Source organism: Tympanuchus pallidicinctus, unplaced genomic scaffold (assembly GCF_026119805.1).
Source record: "Tympanuchus pallidicinctus isolate F22 unplaced genomic scaffold, pur_lepc_1.0 scaffold3, whole genome shotgun sequence".
Classification (NCBI taxonomy): domain Eukaryota; kingdom Metazoa; phylum Chordata; class Aves; order Galliformes; family Phasianidae; genus Tympanuchus; species Tympanuchus pallidicinctus.
In genome coordinates, this window is record NW_026294747.1 from 24,525,537 (window position 1) to 24,548,829 (window position 23,293).

The window sequence follows — 23,293 nt, forward strand, 5'->3', positions numbered from 1 at the left end:
AATACAGGAATTCCAGCTGTGGTGAGATTTCACTCAGGCTCAGGTCAATGCATTGCATATTAAGGAAGAAGTAGAATTCAGAAGGCATTTCTTCCTGTTCCTTCATGAATAGCAGCAAATGATCCTCTTCTTGCAATGATGATTTTTATGATCCCATTCCATCAATTCCTTTAAGATACAGTTTAATTCATGTGTATGTAGACTCTGGCTTTTTAGCAGTGTAATAGGCTAAATTTGCATCCCCAGTAGATATACTCACTGTAGACTGACACTGCTTTGGACACTGAGGTGAACACCAACATTGAAACTCATCCTGAATGCATCTGATCGTTTGCATCCTTGGATACAAACAAATTCACCATCTCCTCTTCCCAGGTAATAGCACTTTTACACATTCCCTAAGTTAAATTTGAGAGCCAAGCTGTAACAATCTTTTCTAGGTATCACAATAGATCGGTGATTGCAGGGACAGTATCAGTGAAGGAAGGGACATATGGCTGACTGTGATATCCAGATTACCAATATAGAAATCCATTGGTGTTTTGAAACTTCTCCAGTAAGCTGCAGGTAGATACTTTGTTATTGATTGCGATATCTGAGAAATTGTGACCTCAGTTGGAGAAGGTGGTGGAGGAAATGTATAGAGCATGCAGTGATGATAGTTCCTTTACTCTCTGTACCTGCACGTATAAGAACAGTTTGCCGTCATGCTTCTGTGTTTGTTTTGTTGCTGTTCTCCATGACCATAAAATAACATCTGTACAAAGGGATGCTGGAAGAAATGGCCCATCTACACCTTATTACTCCACTTTTTGAACACTTTTGAAGACAGTGAGAACAACTTAGGTACCGAAATCCTTGAAAGTTCTTACAAAAAATACTATTAGATACTAAAAATACTATTAGAGAAAGAACAGAACTGCCCTTTATGTCCTTCAAGATCACTGTCTTCATTCTCAGGTTTTGCTTGAGCTGAAGAAAACTGTGATAGATGTAGGCACTGTGTCTCATCCTACTTAGAAAATTCAGCAAGTCCATGATGAAAACCCTTTTTTATTGCAGTCCACCTCTCAGCATATGGCAATGATAAATTCATCTAGTAAAAAATTAATATGAACTGCAGTTTACCTGAATAGAATGCACTGGGGGCATAATGAAATTATCAGGTGCAACTGCTTTCATGTAAAAGTAATATAGTCTTTTGAAGCTGAGATTCACAACTCAGGGCAAGAAGAAACACTAGTCCATAGTAGCTATCATAATATTTACCTCTGAGATATGTACAGCAAAGCAAATGCCATGGTCACAGTTGCTCTATATGCTGGCTAATCATATTTCACGATAAAAGAAAAAATACAGTTTCCAAAATTTTGTGGAGTTTGCATTTCCCTGATAATGCTATCCATGTAGGAGTTTAGCATGGGTGTATCATGGCTTGGAAGGCAATTGAAAGAGATGTAATATTTAATTACAAAATGGCAAAATTTGTGACAACTAAACATTTTTACTTGGCAGAATCATGCATTATTTTATTCCAGAAACCTGAAACTAGGTGAAACTCTCTTGATATCATGTCTCAGCACAAAGTGAGAACGTAGGTTTTATTTGCCAAGTATGCTATTTGTAGGGAAAAACGAAGATTTGCATTTCTCACAAGCAATGAATTAGAAAGGATTCAAGCCCATATGCCCCAAAGAGTAGAGAATTAGTGCATGGCACAGCTCAGTGTCACTTTTCCAAAAAGTTTAGTGCCTGTGGCAAAACACAGGGGGAAAACAGAGGTCAGCACAAATCAAGTACCATTGTTTTGTGCTGCCAGCGGTCTTGGAGAATGAAGAATGATTTTTCCTTAATAGGAAATGATGCTGAACTACAACCTTCTTCAGCTTTGTTTCAACCCTTCAGTTTGGCAAACGTCAGCCCGTCAATGTGGTTTGCATGCTAAGCCTCAGCACAGTTACAGCAATCTATTATTTCATGAATTTGCCCATTGCGACTGGGAAGAACACTTGAATTCTTCACTCCCAGTTTTGCAACAGTGGATGTCAGAACTCAGGCTGGAACTGTTTTAGATAGTTCCCACAAATTCAGGAAAGTGCAAGAAAGACAAAACACTCTGATATTGGTGAGAAACATACTTCAAGTGCTGCAAATAATAGTACAAAGAATATCCTGGCTTTGCATTTACTACATCAACCCTTTATTTTCATGACACAAGCTCATCTTTCTCTGCTACATCAAAGATAAATGATTATTCCTCCTGGTCAGATTCTTTCATAGATCTCACTGTTATCAACTCCCTTGCAAATAAGAGAAGGCGGCTCCTATTCCTGGACTAATTCACACTGTCAACATCAATTTTCCACTAGTTGCATTTCCCCAGCACTAAACTTCAGCCTGAGGAGAGGTTTCCAGCAGCACCTACAAATCTATTTGTCTTCCTTCAAGCCCTCTTTATTATTCCCCATTTTTCTGTGGCTTACAAAATAGCTTGTCAGTGGTTAAGCAGTCAGTATGCTCAGATCTAACTAAAGCTAACTAATACTGGACTGTTGTCTCCCTCTTCTGTCAAGGTTCTAATATGTTATTTCTTATAGTTATTTGGAATTACATAGCTTTGTAGCAAGGTGGAACTTCTAGTTTCTGTTTTCTCCCCATAAGAAAGTGTGAGCATGCTGGTAAATTGCTAGTCTCCAAGTGACGCTGCAACACAAATAACAACACAAGTGTGTTGTCTATACACAGACTTAAGGATTTTAAGTTGTAGGTGCATAGTTATATACTTTTTAACTTGGAAGAGTTAAAATGCTGAACAAGTCTAACTGCTCATTTCAAGCGTACAATTCACATACCTCCTGTGAGTTCAGGAGCTTGTCCAGGTGATTCCAATCCTTATAGAACATTTGTTCTTGATGTATTTTGTCCAGCCACCTCTTCTTCTGTTTCCACTCACTGTACACTTTGTCCTTCTCTTCCAACAGAGCCTGTAGCTTCTGCTGAATCTGAACACAATTTCCAAAAATTCATGTTGGTCATTATACATCATGGACATGGACAAGGTGAGAGGAGAAAGATAATGTGGAGTCTTGGATAAACATCATAAATAGCACCAAAATTATGAAACAAAGCAGAACAAGTTCCAGCACTTATATTTGGGTGGAGAGATAATTAGAGCGGTGTCTCGTTTCAGGTACAGAGGAATGATTGTTGTAGCATATATAGCAGTCCAAGCCAAGAGCAAACAAAGGTAACTGTTTCTCAAGTGTATCTTCTGGAATCAATTCCTACTTCTGTTATCTTTATTAATAACAGTGCAATTAATAGCATTTAAAATTGGCATAGGAGAGATACTTACATAAGTTAATGTCATAACTCATTCTGCTATATTCTGCCAATATGTCTCAATCTTAGATTTCATGTATTTTTCAGTTTCCAAACTCTGCATACCTACAGATCTTCTATTACTGACTTTCTCTGCATCCTTCTACAGGCAAAGGACTTTTCAGTCAGGAAGACTCCAAGTTAGTTCAGTTATACATTACAACATTAGATTAATTTATATAGCTTGGTCAGTTGGGAGAATAGAATTCCAGTTTTCTGAATATACTCAAGAGATGTTATCAAATTGTTGTGGAGAAGTAAACTAGTAGCTACTGGGAGAGAAAAAATGCTATAAGAATTTTACGAGCTATTTGTCCTGAGTAAACTAGCATTTTGATTTTCATCTTCCATGTCTATGGATTTAATACATTAGCATAATTTCCTGCTACAGAAGATGCTCCAACTGGTTTTAAACTCTCTGATATGCTTATTTTCATTTTTGGTTGACAGGTCTTTGGTTCAACTTGTGTAGAATTATCTCCACTGCTCAGAATATACCAGGCTTCTTCAATAAGCCCAGTTTTGCTGCAATGGGCCCTCAGGACATGCCAGCACTTATCTATTGTTAAGGTAGGAAATGTTTCTGTGCCCAGCCTAGATAACATGCTGTGGCAAACATTGGTCATGCTTATGACTATGTGTGAGTGTATCTATGCATCCGTATGATTACAATACTGTATAGTTCAGAATGATAGTTATACTAGTGTTAAGTAGCTGAATGTGTTCAACTTTGAACCTAAATGTGTTTCAATTACCTCTTTTGATTTTATTTCCTCATCTTGCAAGAGTGACTGTCCAAGCTGTACAACTTGATTATACTTCTCTTCTTGTGCTTCAATCTCAGCCAGTAGCTGTTGATGCTGGGTAAGTCTCAGGCTGCTAGTAGATATGTCCCGGATAGTCTCCTTGGCTCTCATTTCCCTAATCATTTCTGATGTCCATGAGAAATAGTCCCACACCTGAAACCCAAGAAAATGTGAAAGTTAAGGTTACATCTCAAGCTTGGATTATCAGGCAGGAAAATCATATCCTGATCATTCAACAGGTAATAAAATCATAGAGAAGAAAGAAAATATTCAATTAGGACTTACAGTATTTGTATAAATTTCAACCAGGGAATGTAACATAACTACAGAATTTTTTATGCACTATATTAACTTATACATGATTTGTTATATCATAATCTTAATCAAACTGGGTCATACCTCAGCAGTGACAATACGATACTGTTTATCAATCTTTAGCCTATTATCCTTTAAGTATTTTCTGTATTCTGGATTAAACAATACATATCACTCTACTTTTTTATTCCTTAGCTTTCACTAATAGAAAATCCATTCAAAACTCATATAATATACATATTATAAAGTGAAAGAGAGAATCAGAATTTTCAGGTGAAAAACAAAAGGTGCTCACTCTTACCAAGTTGGAAAAGAGGCACGTTACAATTCAGAAATAAATTGTTGACATGTATTAGGTATGCAGATTTGGCTCTGAGACTGCCAAAGAAATAGAATTCTGGAAGGAACGAATATGTAGCACTAGTTTACTTTCAAAACCTGATGACCAGTGAACACATTTACAATATCTTAAGATGTCTGAACATTCAGTTATAGGAATTATGAGCAAGAAAATTCTTGGAAAAAACCCTGAGAATTATTTTTTGATTGAAGCTGGCAGAACTTACACAAATAAAAATAATTTAACTTTTTTTTGTCCATCTTTCTGCACTTGATTTACAGCACCTTTACTTTGGGCATCTCATTTGAATCTTTAAGGGGTGTTGTACTCTAATGAGTTATATGGTGAAAAACAGGAACACAAGGAACTGTACAAAAAACTCAAAATTTAATTCAGATTTGTTATAGTCACGTTTGGATAATCTCATTCAATTGTGAGGTGGTAGAAGGCCTTTTGGTTGCTTGGTGTATTTTAGAAGACTGTTAGACAGTAAGTGCTGAAGAAAAATGCTCTTTTCCTGCAGAAAGCTAGAAAATAATTTTGTGAATGGTTGCCTACTTTTTCAATGAAGGAAAATAGCCAGTGTTCCATCTTATCCATGGATTTTTATCTCTATCATTAAAATTGAGTACAGAAAAAATAGTTTCAAAAAAGAACCATACAGTAGAAATTAGTCTGTTCAGGGCTCTGAGAGTTTAAACTCTAAAGCCAAGATACTTTTACCATAAAGCCAGTGAACACTGATATTTAATGATTTCCTATTGATCACAATCCTTTTAAAGGATTTAAAGGAATAATTTGTTGATGTAATTTTTGTTTACAGAACCATAATACATGCACAGTTCCATGTCACTGAGGACACTGACATTGCAGTTGGTATAGTGCAAATGTCTAAGACTCCTTAAGATTTAAGCTACACATTTTGAAAAAAAACCAACTTGTACATCTTGGAATACTTAATGCAATGGGGCACGTCAAAAGTCAACAAGGTATTGTTTTTGGACTGGCAATGCCAGCAATATTTAAGGATAGACCAGGCATCAGTCTGCACAAAGTTCAGAAGAGGGGTCTTAAACAGTTCAGCAAAACTGAATATGTCTGCCTAAATTCTGATTCCTTGATATTGTTTATTGGAAGATATGGAACCCCCTGCTGTTATTGCGTGCTACAGGTTGGGGAGAACCCTGCTCTTCAATTAAGGAAAATCATATTTGGAGGAATGCGGAGAAATACAAAGGATGATTATACAGAATTTTCTTTTCACAGAAAAACTTACTGATTTGTTCATTATTTGCTTTTTAACCAATGCAAAATGTCATTAAGAAAAAGCCCCATGTAAGATATCCTAGAAATCTAAGTTAGCAACTTCTTCATCCCAACTGGAAGCACAGGAACAATGTGATCAGCATCCATATAAAAAAAAGGATAACTTATTTTCCTTTTATTATATAAAGTATTTGGTAAAAGAGAGCATCTTCGCTGTTTTGTATCTGCCACTGTAATACTTGTACCAATAATCTACTAATTTGCAGAAATGTATCACAAGTGATTTCACTGAAATTATTAACATTAGTATTCTATGGCAAGTTATATTCCTTCCTGAATTCTGAGATACAGTTATGGGGGATTGCAGGTAATGATATTACGATGGAATCACTGTGTTTAAGAAACTCGTGAGGTTGTTGCCATGATCCAGCAAAGACCCATGCATTGTATTTAATACATTTCACGAAATAAATTAATGGATCATTTGCATACCCAGAGAGAGAGAGAGATCCAACTTCTGACTACTATAAATTGGAGCCTGTTTTAATCAGTGGAAGAGTCTTTGAAAATAGATCTATCACTACTGCTGCAAAGTGATGACTATTTCTGAGCTTCCCTTCCTACAGAAGGTAAAAATATCCTTATCCTCTAATACCTTTCTAAATAGCTACAAGCATTTAATCAGTTAATAACACAGATAGCACCTGCAGCAATTCACATCAACCTTTGCAGCTCAGAAGTATACCTATGACTGACAAACATACCCCTGTGTACTGGGGGACAGAAGCTGGAAGTGCTTACTTGTGCCTGAAACTGGTAAAGCTTGTGTGCTTTTTCCAGAAGCTCCTTACGCAGTTGCACTTTAGACTTCAGGGCCTTCCAGTTGGTTGCTATTGCCTGTTGCTTTGCTTTCAGGTCTGCTGCCTGCTCGTTTGTGCAACGAGTCAGCACATGATCTGCAGAACGGATCAAATCCTGCAGCTGTAGGCAGAGAAGAAAGAAGAAGGTAAGAAAGAGAGTCACTGAGATACAGCTAATATCAAGACAAAAACTATGTTAATTCTAAATCAAGTTACAATTCAAGTAAAATTTTCTGATCCGAGTTTTCTCATGCTAAACAAAAGTATCCCTAATTTCAGATGGAATAACAGTGACATCCAGTGTTTGCTAAGGCTCATCACAACCTACTTTTTTCAACTAGATTTTGTTTCTCATTTTTACCATTCTTAGTACATGAACAATGAATGAAACAGTAGGTATTTTACTTTGTTTTCCCCAGTGACTATACAGCTTAACTGTGATTGCATTCTATTCACATCTCATGCTCTTCTACCTTTAAAAGAAATAGGAGCTGGTGGCATCAATTCCAGCATTTTCTGATGTATGGCTAAGATGTAAGAACACTGAAAAGTGATTTTGAGATAGCAAGTTTAGTAATCTCTGTATAACACGTACTGTGTTAACAACACTGTTAAATTAACAAAACAAAGGGATGAAGATAAAATTTACACTGTTTCTTTGGTCTAGTTAAAGCTATGCAAATCTATCGTGTATTAGGAAGTTTTCTAAGCAATAGCTGTTCTCATAAACTGACACTTTCTGTAAGTTTGTATAACAAGCCCTTCTCTTCTTTCTCATAGTCCAAATTCAAATACTCTAAACGTACTGAAATCTTCAGGCTACTGCCCCATCTTTCCTTCTATAATCCTCATGTCAATTAACATGTTTTGTGTTCATTTCAGCCTTTCCACTCATTAATGAGATTCCGGATTTTTCATCATAATCATCTGGTATGCTTTGGACTATGTGGTGGATACATCATAAAGCTTGGTGTAATTATACATTTCAAATAGTGATCAAAAATATCCCTGTTTGAATTGAATCACTTCAATTGTCAGTACTCATTATAATATGTGCCTTATCTGCAAGATTGTATATCACCTGCTTTTATAATCACCTGCAGATCTTGAACATATTAAAAAAGCAGGAAACATGGAGGAAGAGCCTTAGAATATTCCAGGCTTTCATAGAATATATTCATAATACTACATTATTATTACCATCTTGGAAGCTTAGATTGTGATTATATATTAAAGACCACAAATTACTTTTGTTACCTGCTGCTCATTTCCAAGGAGCTCATGTTCTAGGGCCACATGGTTCCGGAGCTGGGTTTGCACACCTCTCATGTCCTTTGCAACATCATCTGGAATACTTTTAGACTTCTCCTAGCAAAGAGAAAAATCACAGTAAGCTTTGTTATGCACAACTTACAAGCAAAATACACCAGCAGCCTACTTTAGTCATGCTGTGCATGCATCCTGCACAGGTATGGACAACTATTCTCAGTCACTCAACCATGACAATTAATAGGAAGCCAGAAAATTCTGTCTTAGCACACCTGTCCTAATAACTCCCTGGTAAGCATCACAGTGATTAAGCTACTGAATCAGACTGTGAGAGATGAAGGTTTAATCTTTCCTTGATCAGACAATAAAGAGAACGTCTTACAGGTCTGGCAGTGTGAATTAATCTTGAATAGCCACTGCAGTGACATATAGCGAATTACCGAAGTAGAATTAACAACCACTAGTTTCAGGCCATTTTTTGGAATGCAGATGATCTGTGAATCATCTTTACACAAATCTTTAGTTATGCTTGTCCAGGAAAGATAAATTAAGAATAGAAGGAAGAATTACTGCAAAGATGAGACACTCTGAACAATTCTGTCACAAAACAGAAAATTGTTCAAAGTCCAGGTCAGTGAAAAATCAGGAAAATATTTCTGATCATAGAGATACATTTCTGTAATAGATTCACAGGCTCATTTGGGATGCAAACAATACATCTTAGTAAGGAGTCGTATGTTGTAGTAGCCTATAATATGATTGCACTGGAGTTGGTCATGTAAGAGAGACTTTCCATTACTATGTTCCTCTGAGAAAAAGACATTCCCACTTAGACCTCTGTGCAGGAGATAAACGAAGGGATGAGCACGGCAAATTGCTCTCCCACTCAGCAATAAAGTTTATTAACAGGAGACAATGCAAGAAGTGTGTACTGTTTAGCTGGGGCAAACCCAACATAGGAATAAATCGAGAGTTGTCTGTAGAATGTTTTTAAACTGCGACTTGTCATAGCTACAGAATTAACTACTTCATTCTGAAAGGTAAAATATGTGCCAGGTTCTGAAAACCTCAACTGGTATACAGTAGAATATATGACATTTGATTTTCCATTTACATCAGGGAAAGGAAACAGGAATACATAGTTGAATAGAGCAGCCCTTTCATTACAAGCAAATAGAAAAATCTACTACACTTAACTGAGCAAAGCTCTGTTGCCTTGCAAACAGTGGAAGCTCTGTTGCCTTGCTTTCTATACATATCTGCACTCAGAAAACCACATATCTCAGTGCAGCAATGATGTGGTTTCCTTCCAAATATCCTTTTGGACTTTTAGATGTAAGAGAGACCTGAAGAATTTCAATGAGATTTTGCCCTTCTGCCATTTTCATACTGGGAGTATTGCCACTACCTATCACTAGAAATGAAGAAAAGAAGTCATTTTTGGCCCAGCTTTTGCACCAGGTTACATAACTACCTGACCCAGGCTTAACTGTCACTGTAAACCACAGGAGAGTTCTCTATTCAGCACATAAGGCTACAGTGGTGTAGAAAGAAGGAAACAGTGAGACAGTATAGTTTCTTAGGCTTGACGACTGAATGAAACATTACTACATGCATTACAGTATGAGACAACTTAGTTCAGGCCCTAGTCTACTTGTCTTATCACTCACTAGCTGTACTCAGTTTCACCAATGGTTCTCATAAGGTGAACAGTCAGGCGTTTAAAAATTATCCAGAATTTTTTTGGTTTTACTCAGTTTGAGTAATCGTGTGAGTTTCTTACTGAGATATTTTAGAAGACAGCAGTAAGCATAATGAGAATTATAAGAATACTCCACAGATTAAGCTGAAATTTAAGTTTTCTTTATATAAAATATTTCCAGTGTTTTTTACCTCAATGTGTGCCAGAGCATCTGTCAGATCTTGGTAACACTTGTGAATCACCTCTGCATCTTTCAGCCGCTCACCGCGTAATCTGGTAATTTCTAACAGCTCTTCCCAAGAGTTTCTAAGGAGAAATAGTAAAAAAAAGAACAACACAAAACATGTAAGACACGTAAACTAGGAGTAAAGGAGATTAACAGTCTGAAGAAAGGCTAAGAACAAAACCTCCTTGTACTTTTTCAGTCCTGCCATCAAATTCTGTTGAAGTGATTCTCTGAGGGGTAGGACATCTGTCACCCTACTCTGCCCCATACTCTTCTATCTGCTCCAGACACTTAAACAGTTGCCCATACATGGGCAAGTCTCTCCAATAAGTCTTTCAGCCTTTACACGCTTCACAATTTACAACTAAAAGAGGAGAAATACTGGGAAGAAAGACTCCTGGAGGAAGCACATATATGAAGCTCGAATTTAAAGATGAGTATAGCTCTTCATCTACATCAGTTTTCCTCCCTAAAAGTGCCACATTTATCTGGACACTAAATTGAGTTCTCCCCTGATTTCCACTGCCAGAACTCTGTCCAGCACTATGACTGGCACAGCAGGATTTGGGGGATTGAATCACTGATCCTTCTCTTTCAGGCCAGCTTGGACCAGTGCTAGTCAGAAGAGGCTCAGAACATCTTAATATCTGCAGACCAGTCATGGGATTCAAGCTAAAAAAATTAGAAGCAATAATGATTCAACTAAACTCCCAGCTCTACAGCTACATAACATTTCTCCAAAGGACAAAGGAAGTTCAACTACCTTGCAAAGAATCTCTGATGCAATTCGCAAAAAAGCAAATCAGCAAACAGATAATGTCTATATTATAGTAGGCTATTTTTAAATGACGCATGGCAACAGTTCTCTATCAATGAGAAAAACACACATTTTGCAATTAGAGAATTGGGGGACATGCCTTATAATTTTCTAATTTCCTCTTGCTTCCTCCTCAAGAGTGAACTGAAAGGACAAAGCATTACAGAGCCTACACAGGTGTCCTACCTTAGCTCTTTCTGCTTCTGCCGGATTTCACGGGACTCGGAATGACCACTGTTTAGCAAGTTCTCTGCCAGCTGCTGGCAAGTCATAACTCTTTTCCCAGTTGCTTCCAATTGGTGTCGGAAAGTGTCATACTTAGCACAAAGTTGCTTTTGAAGGGAAAACAACCAAAAAAAAAAGTTGTTGACAGTTGTTGTACCTTCTTGGTCTCAGAGTGAAAAGTAACAAGCTGACTACAAGTGGAGATGGAGAAACTGACGAGGATATCAACGACTGGATTTTACTTCCAAAGACAATGAGGAACTACAGTTTGTTAGCAAAATATGAGGTCTGTGATACAGATATAAGGCAGAAGCATGATTACCGAGGATAGAACATACATTTTCAATGTACAGTGAATTGCAATTATTAAAATATTATGTTTTTACTTTAGGAATATAAATCTTTATTGAGTATTATAACTCAATAACGCAGTCTGAGTTTAAAATTTAGGACACAACATATTTCGAAATAAATGTTAAAAATAAAGATTTTGAATGGCTATTGATTTCTAATGTGCTGACTTCATAATAATTTCTATACCACGTGAAAAGATATGGCTGTAATGTCCCTACATAAATGTCCCTTCACAAATGCTGAAAATAAACTACATTGAAATATCTAGCTATAAAAAATAGATGGGAGATTCTCTTTGAGTATCTGAAAGCTTAATTACTTCAGCATGCAGCTGCTTCATGCAGCTCAGGCCCCATGGTAACATGATGCAAAAGTCCAGCAATGCTGTCTGCCTGACATCACTAGTCAATCACTTCTGCCCACCCTTGATCCTTTTCTATTCCTATTTCCCAGTGATTCTTGCTTTCAATACGCTTTTCATCTTCATCTTCCAAGTTTTCAGGAACAATCTTGGAATCTTTTTACAGTCTGACAGCATACAATTTAGTTGGTTTTTGATTGGTTACTCAAAAAACTCACCAATACATGCTCGTAATCATTTCCATAGTCTTCAGAACTGGCTGCTTGTTTCTGCTGAGCCATCCAGTCCTGCAGATCTTCGTATTCTCGTAAGAACTCATGCAAAACAAGAGTCTCATCCAGCTTCTTTCCTCTGTTGCAAAGAGCAGATAAGAAAATACAATTAGAATAAAGGAGTTAAAGAGAAGGGTAATTAATAACTTTCTTCTTACTACTCCCCCCAGACTCTCCTCATCAAGATTCATTGTCCTTAATATAAGAGCTGATTTTATTTCTCAGGACTGGAAATAATGTTTATAAGATGACAGCTGTCACCAAGTCAGACTCACTGATTGAAGTTTTCAGAAAAGCATAGTAACTGAGCTTTCTCCCTGTTTTGTTTCATTTGTTTGTTTTTAAGTGAGAACATTTTCCGTGTGATTTTTTTGAGGAGGTAAAACCTAAACTGTTCAAATGGGCATTTGTTCTTTCCCAACAACAGGCTAGAAGTATCTAAAAATCCTGAGTAAAAGCAAACTGTCTTCTTGTAACTCGCTACTGTTTCAATAGGAGAAAGGAAGTGAAAAGTATATGTCTTATTCAAGGACAAAAGCTTTCTTATAGTAGCAGTGGCACTGGCCATAAAGATAAGCATAATATCAATTGCTTTCCTTCTTCTGTGTTACAAATAAAGTCATTTTCTAGTAGTTTTCAGTAAGGAAAAAAATTTCTAAAACAAGGCTTACCCTTCCCTTACCCTTCTAATATCATATTCCAGATAACAGGAAGAAAAGTCAGAATCTTGGATCTCAAATTGTTTTACAGGAGGATGATGAAGGTTGAAGAGGAAATTTGGTAGCTTTGAATTCCTTCAGCAAAATGTAGAGGCTTCATGTAGCAATAATAAAATGCCCATAGGTGTACAGAATTCAAATATAGAAACAAGCAATTTCCTAAATACAATTAAAAATACGGGACATGGTGGATGTGGTAAAAATTCTAATGAGGTAACTGGAGATGCCTTTGATTGACTTATTTGAGTCAAAGCATAGTCAGCTAGGCTTTGGATCAAACATAGTATCCACGGGCAATTTAGATTGGAGTCAGCTAAGATGGATATTTTCTAGTTCATACCTTTTTGCTGCTAGTTCCTGCAACTCACGAAGTCTTGAGTGAACTTGTTCCCTTGGTGCATCAACCTCAACATACTGGATGGAACCCACAGCTGGAAGATTTTGGACACTTTCATTTAGTTCTTTAATCAGATCTTGGTACACAGCAATCTCATGCTCCAGCACCTGTCAAAGGAAAGAGCAGAATGAGAGCAGGTTTTCCAAGACTTTCACTATTTCAGCTTTTGTGTCAGACTATACTGGAATCAATGGAGACATTAAAAGAGGAGAAGAGGTTTCTGAAAGCATGTGATATTTCCAGGACTTGATCAGTTTCAGGCTATTTTGCTATTTTCTTTCTTTTTTTTTTTTTTTTAAACTACATATATAATATCAAACAAGTTAGTTAGATGGATTAGAAATTTCTGATATGGTTAATCAGAGATAAGTATTCCTGGAATAATACAAAATATTTATCTTTGATTCTAGGAAAAACATAAAACTTCTTCATTTATCTGTTGAGACTGAAAAACAGATATCAGATCATAGTTTTGGCCTCAAAAAATAAGATGAGAACATTCTTCATTCTCCTATCTTGCTAAATTAATTTTTTTTAACCAGAGTAGCAAACTACATCCACCTTTTCTGTCTATCTGATCATATGTGGACATATGTTGATTTGAGCTATCTTTTAGATGATTGGACACTTAAGTATCAAGGAAACAGAACATCTTTAAAATGAAAGGCAGATCAAAAGATTCTGCCAGCCCACAGAATTTGAGGAGAGATTCCTTGACCTCCTCTGCTACTCTCAGATAGATGAAGTAGAAAAAAGAATCGAGTGATTTAAGAGCAGTAGAGAAGAAATATTTTTTCTACCTACAAATCCAAAAAGTAATCTCAAAGTTGCTGGTTTGTGTAAACAGAATCAAACTCAAGACTCTGCTGCCATGAAAGCTACAGATTCATTGAGGCTTTCCTAAGGGGTTAAAAGCACTCCCAGTGATGAACAGAAAACCTCTGATTTTTTCACAACTTTTTATAGTTTCAAAATCTTGCCTCGCAAACATGTTTTCATGCTAAGAATATTTCTAGAAGTCAATCAAGACCATTTCAGATGTTAGAGTGCATGGTGTTAGTCACTAAAGTACTTCTTGCAGCCTGGTATATTACACCCTTTACTCTCAGACTCAGAGCATGACATGCAAACAAAGAAGATCCTAACTTTGTAAAAAAAAATTGCTGATTGATGGATTCTTAAATTCAAATATTATGGCAGTCATTCCTTCCTGAAGCAACATAGCAACTCAATTCCTTAACTTAATCACAGATGCAAACTTTGAATATCTTTTATTTAATTTTTCAAGAATTACTAAAAAGCTTCTGAAATACCTTATGTTTCTTGAGGAGTTTGAGTGTTCCATCTTCATCCTTACCATAGTCCTTGCTCATCACAAGTGGACGCTTTTCTGCTATCCAAGCCTCCAGGTCTGAAGTATTCATTAGAAACTATCAGTTAAAAATAAGGTAAATTAATGTCTGTGTCAACTTCCATAATACTCCTGAAATTCTTTTGACCTAATAAATTTGAAGCAAAGGGTGCATTATAAGGTCTACTGTAATATCACACTGAAAAACTAATAAAGACTATTTAATCCTAAGGACTACTATTCCACATGACCAGACTAAGTTGCAGGAATCTTAGAAGCAGCTGGGTGTGTTTCCTGATAAGAAATGAACCCAAGGGACTTCATTAGCTTTGCCAAATCCCTGGAAAAAATGCTTTCTAAATGGTGTTTAATTTATAGAATCCTTATCTAAATTTGAACATACTATGAGGACTTTATACATACTATTGCTTTTTCAAATCATATGAAGAAGGCCACAGATTTAAGACATCAGTGCAAAATAACTGAGGTCTTATTCAAGCACCAAAGCTATGGTGATTAATTTCTGAGAAATTCAAACCACCTATAAAGATCAGGCTTCATAAAGCCTACAGTATGGACAGGTGTTTACACATTTGAAGGAAACAAGATCCACATGATTAAATTTTCCACAGCACATACTTCAGGTGGACCTACGAGCGTTGTGCAAATATTGTTATGTCTAAAAATCTACCTATGCCATCTGAGTGACTGCACTCTAAATGACCCATGAAAGACTGAATACATTTGGGATTATCCAGATGCACACTTGCCTGTAATTTTTTTCTAAGGAGGCTAAAATTATGTTCCATTATCTTGTTGAAGTAATAGGGTCAAAAGTCCTAACTTGCTTTAAGTGGAATGGCTTGGTCAGTCTCTCAGTATTATTTTTTTGAGTCTGGGCTGAAGTGAATTCCAAGACTATTAAAGGGAGAGATTTAAGTTGTTTTGTTGTTCACTTAAAATCTTTGATCCTCTTGTTTGCCTGAAAAAGCTACTATGGGAGAAATTTGTACCTCTTGGAAAGCAACCGAGTGCTGCAGCTGCTTCATCCTTTCTTCACAGGCTCTCTCCAGGCCCTGCCAGGCAGTCACAAGCTCCTGGCATTTCTCATTTATTTTCTGTGCTGATGGGTGCTGGCTTTCAATCATTGTCCTTCCTTTATCCAGAACCCGCTGGACTTGCTGTTTGTGGGCATTCACCTCTGCCTGAAATTCCTGTGGATGAGAAAAAAGAAAAATGAGGAAGAAAGAAAGGATACGTGAAGAAAAAGAAGTGAAGTGCAGTAAGTACAGAACTAAGATAGTATGAGAACATGAGAGTCAAAATATTTTACCCAGACCACTGCAGAAAGCAAAAACTTAGTTTTTCTATTTAATATGAAGTACACTAGCTTTTATCCACTTCTAATGGGAAGAGCTATAATCTGTCTCAGAATAAGAATATTGTAAAACATGGAAAATTTTGCAGCTCCTAAAGGAATTCCTTGTTTGCTCTGGAAATCACACTACTCTGCTCACTCGTCTCAGTGTGCTGGAATCATATTTCAATTAGTACTGCACTACATTTTTCTTGTAACAGCCTCCCCAGAGGTAAAGGAGAATTATGCAGGTACTGGTTTGCCGGCTGTGGTGATGTGCAGCGTGCCAACAAGCTATCATAAGCTTGATGAAAGGAGATACCTTGTGCTTTTGCAACAAACTTTGAGCTACATCCAAGGACTTCCCACAGTTGGTGGAATTGGCAATAGGTAACCGCTCATTAATCCAGTTCAGCTCCATGTCATGGTAATGGTAGAACTCATAAAGATCCACTGCAGCTTCCAGCAGCTTACGCCTCTCACCAAGAGGTGCTTGCAAAGACTCAAACCTAGGGATCATCCATTAAAACATATATGTTAAACAAAGCTTTACCCCAATCCTGCCAAGGGAATTAGTCTATGATATCACAATCATGATTACAGAACATTGGATACTTCTGTGCAATTAAAATTCAAAGGTTAGTGTTGGCTGTATATACAAGAACTCCAGAAGGTTACTGAAGGCAAGTATGGAAGGGATTTGAGCAGGCCATGGAAGTGGAAATAAAGCTTTATGAAGCTGTGATTCTCACAAGCCTTGGTCATAATACACCTTGGCACAGGTCATGCCTGCTGCAATAGATAGTGCCAGTGCTCAGTTAATAACTCTGATGTAATCCTACATTGAAAGGAGAATACAGTGTTACAACACTTCACTTTCCAGACATTTAAGTAATGCTGCTTGGAGATAAAAAAAAAAAGAGAATTTTGGTCAACTTTTAATTTAGACTAAAAACAATAAATGCAAGAAGAAGAGAAAAAACAGCTTTTCACTTTTGAAGCCAAAGGCTTGTCCTGTGATATTTTAAGGAAGTTAGCTGCTACTGAATATTGATCACTGCACATTTTAGCAAGCAACTGGATGGCCTATGGGTAACCAAAGGACCAGAGTAGGGAGTGCAGCAGGCAAGAAGCAAATTCCAGTAACAGATGTTGAAGTCTATCGTCCAGCAGCTGTGCAGGTATAGACCAAAGCACGGCTGTAGCACAACTAACAGGATAAGTCATTCCTGAATATGATTCCAAGGTGGAACAAAATATGTGATATGACATAAGGAGTGGAAATAAAAAGAGAGTGATACCTCACCTTTTTAGGTATTTTTGCGTTTCATCCAGAATTCTCTGGGAGTCAAAGTGATTGGCAGCCATTTTCATTGCGTGAGACACAATAGAGTTCATTTTCTCTGCCAGCTCTTGTGTCTCATTTTCCAGCTGTCTGTGCTGCTTGAGTAGATCGCGGCTGGAGCGCAGATCACGGCCTGTCTCTGCTTCCTGAAGAACCTTCTCGATTTTCTCTATCTTCTTTTTGGCATCCTACAGGGGAAGGATTACTGCATGCTCCTACTGACCTTGAAACATTTTCTGTCACTCAGCTCCTCTCAAGACAGCTTGTTGGATACAATATTTAAATCCCTACCTTATTTTTTTGGTAACACCATGGACAGGTGGCCTTAAGAGGCATCTCCTGGGAATATTTTACTTTGCTCTCCATTCTGGTGTACTTTTCATTCTGAGCTACTAAAGTACATGACTACAAAACCAACTCTTTGGACTATCTTCGGATACAAATAAATCTCCAATGGCTTCAAAGCTTAGCATTTAAATTCAATACAACAGCAGTTTAATTAAACATTAATACCTGAAACAGCTTCAGAGCATATTTTTCCTCTCACAAAATTTGCCTGAATTACTTTTTGAATATAACACTGTGCCTCAAACCTGCATACTGACTCCAAGCTGGCATGTGTTTTTGTACAATCTTGGGCCCTGCAGAGAGATTTGATTGGTTTCTTAGTCTGGGATAACCAGATGTAGTGCTGAGCTTGAGTTCAGTAGCATTACATCTTGGTGATGGCACTGTTATCCTCCTTATAGCTTTGGAGTGAACTTGGTTAGCCTGGCTTTTCTCTCCTGAGATTGTTGAAAGTGATCTGCCTTGTGTCAAAACACCTTAAAACATGCTCTTATTTGCAGAATATCCTGCTCTTTTTTTCAAGGAACATTTTTTATCAGCATAGTAACCAGGTACCTGTGCTAGCCCTCCCCTCTGCACCCCACCACCTCCTGACCTGCAGCAGTTCCATGAGCTGTTCTTGCTGCCCGGCTTGTCTTAGCTTGTCACCTCGCTCTATCATCTTCCCATACAGTTCCTTCCACTTCTTCTCTAGCTCTGCCATCTTCTTTTGGACAGAAGACGCAGCATAATGGTCATCTTGAATCAGCTGATTTCCTTTCTGGAAAAACACAGCACAACACATTTTTGTATTAGATCAAGGTCATGAAGTTTGAGAACAGGCGGAACACTTTGTTTCAAAAATGTCTTCACCTTTATCAGTGTTGCAAAGTGCTTCTCATTAGCCATCATTTCTTTCTCAGCGGCCTCATGCCACTTCAGTTTGCGTAGAACATTTGTTGGATCACGATAGGATTCATCAGATGCAATCTTATATTTCTCTTCCATCCATATCAAAAGCTCAGCAGCATCACGGTTGAACTCCTTACAGAAACAGATAGGATTAAATAGATTTAAATTCTAGTTTGGCATGGATTTTTGGTCCATTCTTGCCACTAGTACGAAGTCGTGCTTTTTTTTTTTCCAAGAGTTAGGAGAAGTATTATATTCTCATAAGAAAGCTGTTCTGTATAATCAACACTTTTAATTAAGAAGTTATGATAGTGAATTGTTGTTCTTAAGTTCTGAGAGTAGTATCTTCTAGTCTCTTTTTTACCACAGTTACTAATCTATTGAATGCTATGGAAAGCAAGAACTTGCATTTTTGACAGACTATTTTAACGGCATGTGGTCCAACCCTCCAGTGTAACTTTGTGTCTCAGCACTTGAAACTAAATTCTTGCCAAAAGTACAACTAATGATAATTATTGTATACAGTCAGCATAAGGTGGTGTGTCCCAGTTATGCACTGGTTTTTGGTAGATGTTTCCATGCAGGGCACCTTAGAGAAAAAATAATAATTATACTTAACATCTATACATTTATTCATAAACATTCTCAGTAAAAAAATGTAGCAAATAGAATCCAAGGGTGTAGAGTGAAGTTGCAAAATTTGCATCTACAGCAGAAAGATGGGATGAAGTGCCTTGGAAAATCAAATTCCATAGGCAAATTCATCTGTATATATAGCAAATAACAGTATTAAACTTGACCAAAAAAAAAAAAAAAATCTTCTCCTGACTGATGCTACTGTAACACAGAATGATTGACTGTATTAAGCACAAGAGAATGAGCATAGGTAACACCGCAGTAGCAGAAGCTGGCTTCATCTCTCTGAAGACAAACTGTCACTAGGAATTTGGGAAGTGGGTAAGATGTTATCTATTAATGGTTATGAAGCACCACTATCTTTAAATAGTACAGAATCATAGAGTACCACAAGTTGGAAGGAATCCATAAGGATCATCGAGTCCAACTCCGAATTTTATTATGAAGTAAGAAAAGAAGCCTGTTTCTGCAAGTTGTTTGGTCTAGAAATATGTTTCCCTAAGAAGATGAATGAGCTTCATTCCATCTGCAAGGGTAATCTAATTTCTGAAGAGCCCCTTCAAATACGAGTATTGTCCCTTCCAGGTTTAGGAAGTGAACTTTCATTAAAACTTCTGCAAGAAGATCTAAGCTAGTTGTTTCATTATGTTGGCAGCCCACTACAAATTAAGCTAAATGCACTGTAGCTTTTAAAACATTTTTAAAAAGTCTTAATATAAAAGTTAGAATGTATAAGGTATCCTCCCTAATTATGTTAATATCTAGAGTGAAAGGTTAATTTGGGCCAAATGATTAACACTCAGAAAAATAGTAATGAGCAGAACAAGCTTATCCAGTAGACAGAACTTTCTGTTGATATTTTTCATTTGATTTCTCAATTTTTTGCTTTTAGTTTTGCTATGGTTATAGTTCAGTAAGATATAACCCCTACACATCACCTTCTCCTTGGAAAGTGACATTTTCTGTCTCACAGTCAAAGGGAAAGTGGAAAGTGAGCTGTAGTAAAAACGTTTGAAATGTGTCCCATACAAAGACAAACAGTAAGCTTACTTCACAGATGCTTGACTAAATCTGCACATTCTGTCATTTTACCTGCAGCTGCAGGGAATCCAATAATCTCTGTTTTCTCTTGGAATTGCTTTCTATCAGCCGTTCCCATCTTTGCCGAAGTGTAGCAATTCTTTCTTTAATACTACCAATAAAAAGAGTAAGTTCAATGTTGTAATGATCATATGGCTTCACAATTCTTTAGTACACATTAGCATCATATGATTGCAATTTAGTTCACACATTTGTTGATGGAAGGAATATACAGCCCTGTCATACGACCTTGTGTGGCTAATCTGAAAACCAGATACTGCTTTCTAGCTACCTTTTCCTTTTCTACAGCTATGTTCCATTAGTGAATTGCAGTCATGTATGTTTGACTAAAACACCTAGGCCTTTATTCTACCCAAATATTCCACCATAAAGAGTAATTTTATCTGTGATACAAGTGCAGTGAGGCTCTGGAATAGTCCTATAATGATAGTAGAGCTGGCAAGATACCTGGTTTTAAGAGTAGTTTTATGAATTTGTGGAGGAAATTTTCAAGATGTTATCATTTGTAATGACAAATCATGGACCATTTGACCCAAGATATCCATTCTGAACCTATATTTCTGATTTTTATTTATGCAGAGGTCCTCTTACTGGACTCCAGTGAATTTATAAATGACACTTCAGCTTCCACTACAATATGAAGCTGTTCCTGATGTGTTATTATTTCCTAACAAAGTTTTGAATAACTTTTTAACAGCAAATATATTAGTTCTAATACATGAGAGAAAATTTTAATTATGCTGACATTTAATGTATTCATTCACCTATTTATGTTAAAAAGGTTTTAATACTACTAGTTTATAATAAATGATTATTCTAGTGTTCTGTAAAATGCCACTTTTAACCTAACTCATTACACTCACTTGTCCTGAGAGCATAGGATGTTTGTATCTTTTTGAAAAATACCCTTTTCCCTACCCTATTTTAAGGGATCACAGCCTGGAATCACATCAGTGTTTTGGGCTGGAAGATCATCTGGTTCCAGCTCCCCCCAGGGACATGTCCCACTAGACCAAGTTGCTTAAAGACCCTTTTATCCTGACCTTGAACATCTCTGAGGGTGGAGCATTGATGACTTTTCTAGGCAATCTGTAACAGTGCTTCACCACCCTCATTGTAAATAATTGCTTCCTGATATGTAATCTAAATCTACCCTCTTTTCTACTTTGAATCTGTTACCCCTTATCCTTAGAGATCAACTGAATCCTGCCTGAGAGAAAAGATTTTAATGTTGATCCGATTGTTTAACAACACTAAATGCTTCCAGTGGAATTACTGTTTTTTTCTACCTCCCCCTTTGAACAAAAAGGAGGAAGGGAGGGAGTCTGCACTTACATGTGTGATGCAAAGTGCCCACTTTCTATCAGGTCTGTCCCATTTTCATTAAATGCTTCAATTCGTCTCTTTAGCACCATTAGCAGTTGTTCAAATTCCTGATGTTGCTTCTGCAGGCTTCGAACAGCATCTACATGATCCTGCATTTAAGAAAGAAAATTTGATCAAGTATTTCATTGGCTGTATGCTTTTCCTGTAGCAATGAAAAAAATACTTGTCCTTACTTTCCCTCTTCTCTTTCAGAGATAGACACACGATACATTTAGCAATGGAATTATGCATAATACACTGTGTGTATATACAGCCTATAAATAAGCAATAGATATGCTACGGCTTGTGACATATCTGTTTAACCTGTCATATGGTTGTTCCTACGTTATGGTTCCATTTCCACTTTTTAAGAAAATCTGTATTCTGCATCTGGGCTACTATATCCATAATAAGCACATCTGTATTCCATTTAGTTAGTCCCAAAATAACAAACTCTTTCAACTGAAAATATAAAAGGTATCTTCGTCCTTTAATGATCTCGTGAATATTGTCTACATTTGTTGTTTTTTTTTTTTTTTTTTTTTGTTCCCCTTCATTGCTTTAACATTTTTAAAATATTCAATGAAAAGAAAAAAAAAAAAAGAATTTATTTAAGCTCAGGTTTCTATTTCAATGAAAAAATATTAATTATGTTTAAGCCTCAAAACCTTTTTTATTTTTTTTAATTTTAATTTTTTTTTTTTTTTTGCATTAGACACCCAGTTTGTGACTCAGTTGTATCTAAATCATCTGTCACGCAAACACAGCAACAAATCACAACTCTAGTTGCTTTCTGAAATGCTTTTGTGCCAAGCCTAATTTTCATTATGATGAGTAAGGACATAAGAACACAAATAAAAAACTGACAGCCTAGTTTCAAAGTTTGAAGATGCCATGGCTATAAGAATGAGGAAGCTGGACTAATTAAGAAAAATGTGTGACTACCTGGATGTGAAGCAGAAAGAAACAAGATCAGCTGCTGTACATACCCCAAGATCATCACCCCGGAGAAAAGCCTCATGGCTAGAAAGGGCAGCATTGATACGGTCTCCCTCCCTGTTGAACTTCTGTAATTCCAAGCCATCCTGCAGCTTTTTCCATCGGTGTTCCCACATATTTTCCAGCTCTTTGTTCTCCTGGGCAAGCCTCTCCACAGACAGGTGAACATCTCTGGTCCTACTGTTACTGGGTTGGTTTTGGATTACTTTGTGCCCAAGCTCCTCTAGCTGCACAAATCTTCCCAGAGAATGAAAATTAAGACCTTAGTGCATGTGAATATATTAATTATCTTATACAGTACACAGCAGTAAACACTAAGCTGCCCTCCCTCCCTCTTGATCTTTCCCTACTAGCCATTGTTGTACACTACACATTGCATGTAGTTGTTTGCTCAGGGATACAGGCTGGAGGTGGTAGGTAAGATTTCTGTATAAGTCGCCATGCAAGTAGACTTTCCCATTAAATGAGCAAGAAGGGCCAACATTATGTCTAGAACTTTATAATGCTGCAGAACAATAGGACTGAAAACCATGGCATCTGAAAACATAAAGCATAGGAAGGGAAGAACTAAGGGAAGTGCAGGTGGCATT

At 37.0% G+C, this 23,293-nt stretch overlaps 1 protein-coding gene across 1 annotated transcript in view; it reads right to left on the reverse strand.

Annotated features, from left to right (window-relative positions):
- The window catches only part of SPTBN5 (spectrin beta, non-erythrocytic 5), a 90,758-nt gene that overhangs the window by 44,889 nt on the left and 22,576 nt on the right, over positions 1-23,293 (reverse strand). Inside the window, exons 19-35 of the mRNA XM_052696232.1 lie at positions 22,694-22,940; positions 21,675-21,814; positions 20,331-20,430; positions 18,564-18,734; positions 18,307-18,471; positions 17,325-17,551; positions 16,341-16,527; positions 15,675-15,875; positions 14,624-14,740; positions 13,254-13,417; positions 12,141-12,273; positions 11,169-11,314; positions 10,131-10,245; positions 8,226-8,336; positions 6,910-7,089; positions 4,137-4,340; positions 2,853-3,002 (exon numbers count right to left, since the gene is read on the reverse strand). Coding sequence (XP_052552192.1) covers positions 2,853-3,002; positions 4,137-4,340; positions 6,910-7,089; positions 8,226-8,336; positions 10,131-10,245; positions 11,169-11,314; positions 12,141-12,273; positions 13,254-13,417; positions 14,624-14,740; positions 15,675-15,875; positions 16,341-16,527; positions 17,325-17,551; positions 18,307-18,471; positions 18,564-18,734; positions 20,331-20,430; positions 21,675-21,814; positions 22,694-22,940 — 2,758 coding nt within the window. The remainder of the gene's footprint in view (positions 1-2,852; positions 3,003-4,136; positions 4,341-6,909; positions 7,090-8,225; positions 8,337-10,130; positions 10,246-11,168; positions 11,315-12,140; positions 12,274-13,253; positions 13,418-14,623; positions 14,741-15,674; positions 15,876-16,340; positions 16,528-17,324; positions 17,552-18,306; positions 18,472-18,563; positions 18,735-20,330; positions 20,431-21,674; positions 21,815-22,693; positions 22,941-23,293) is intronic.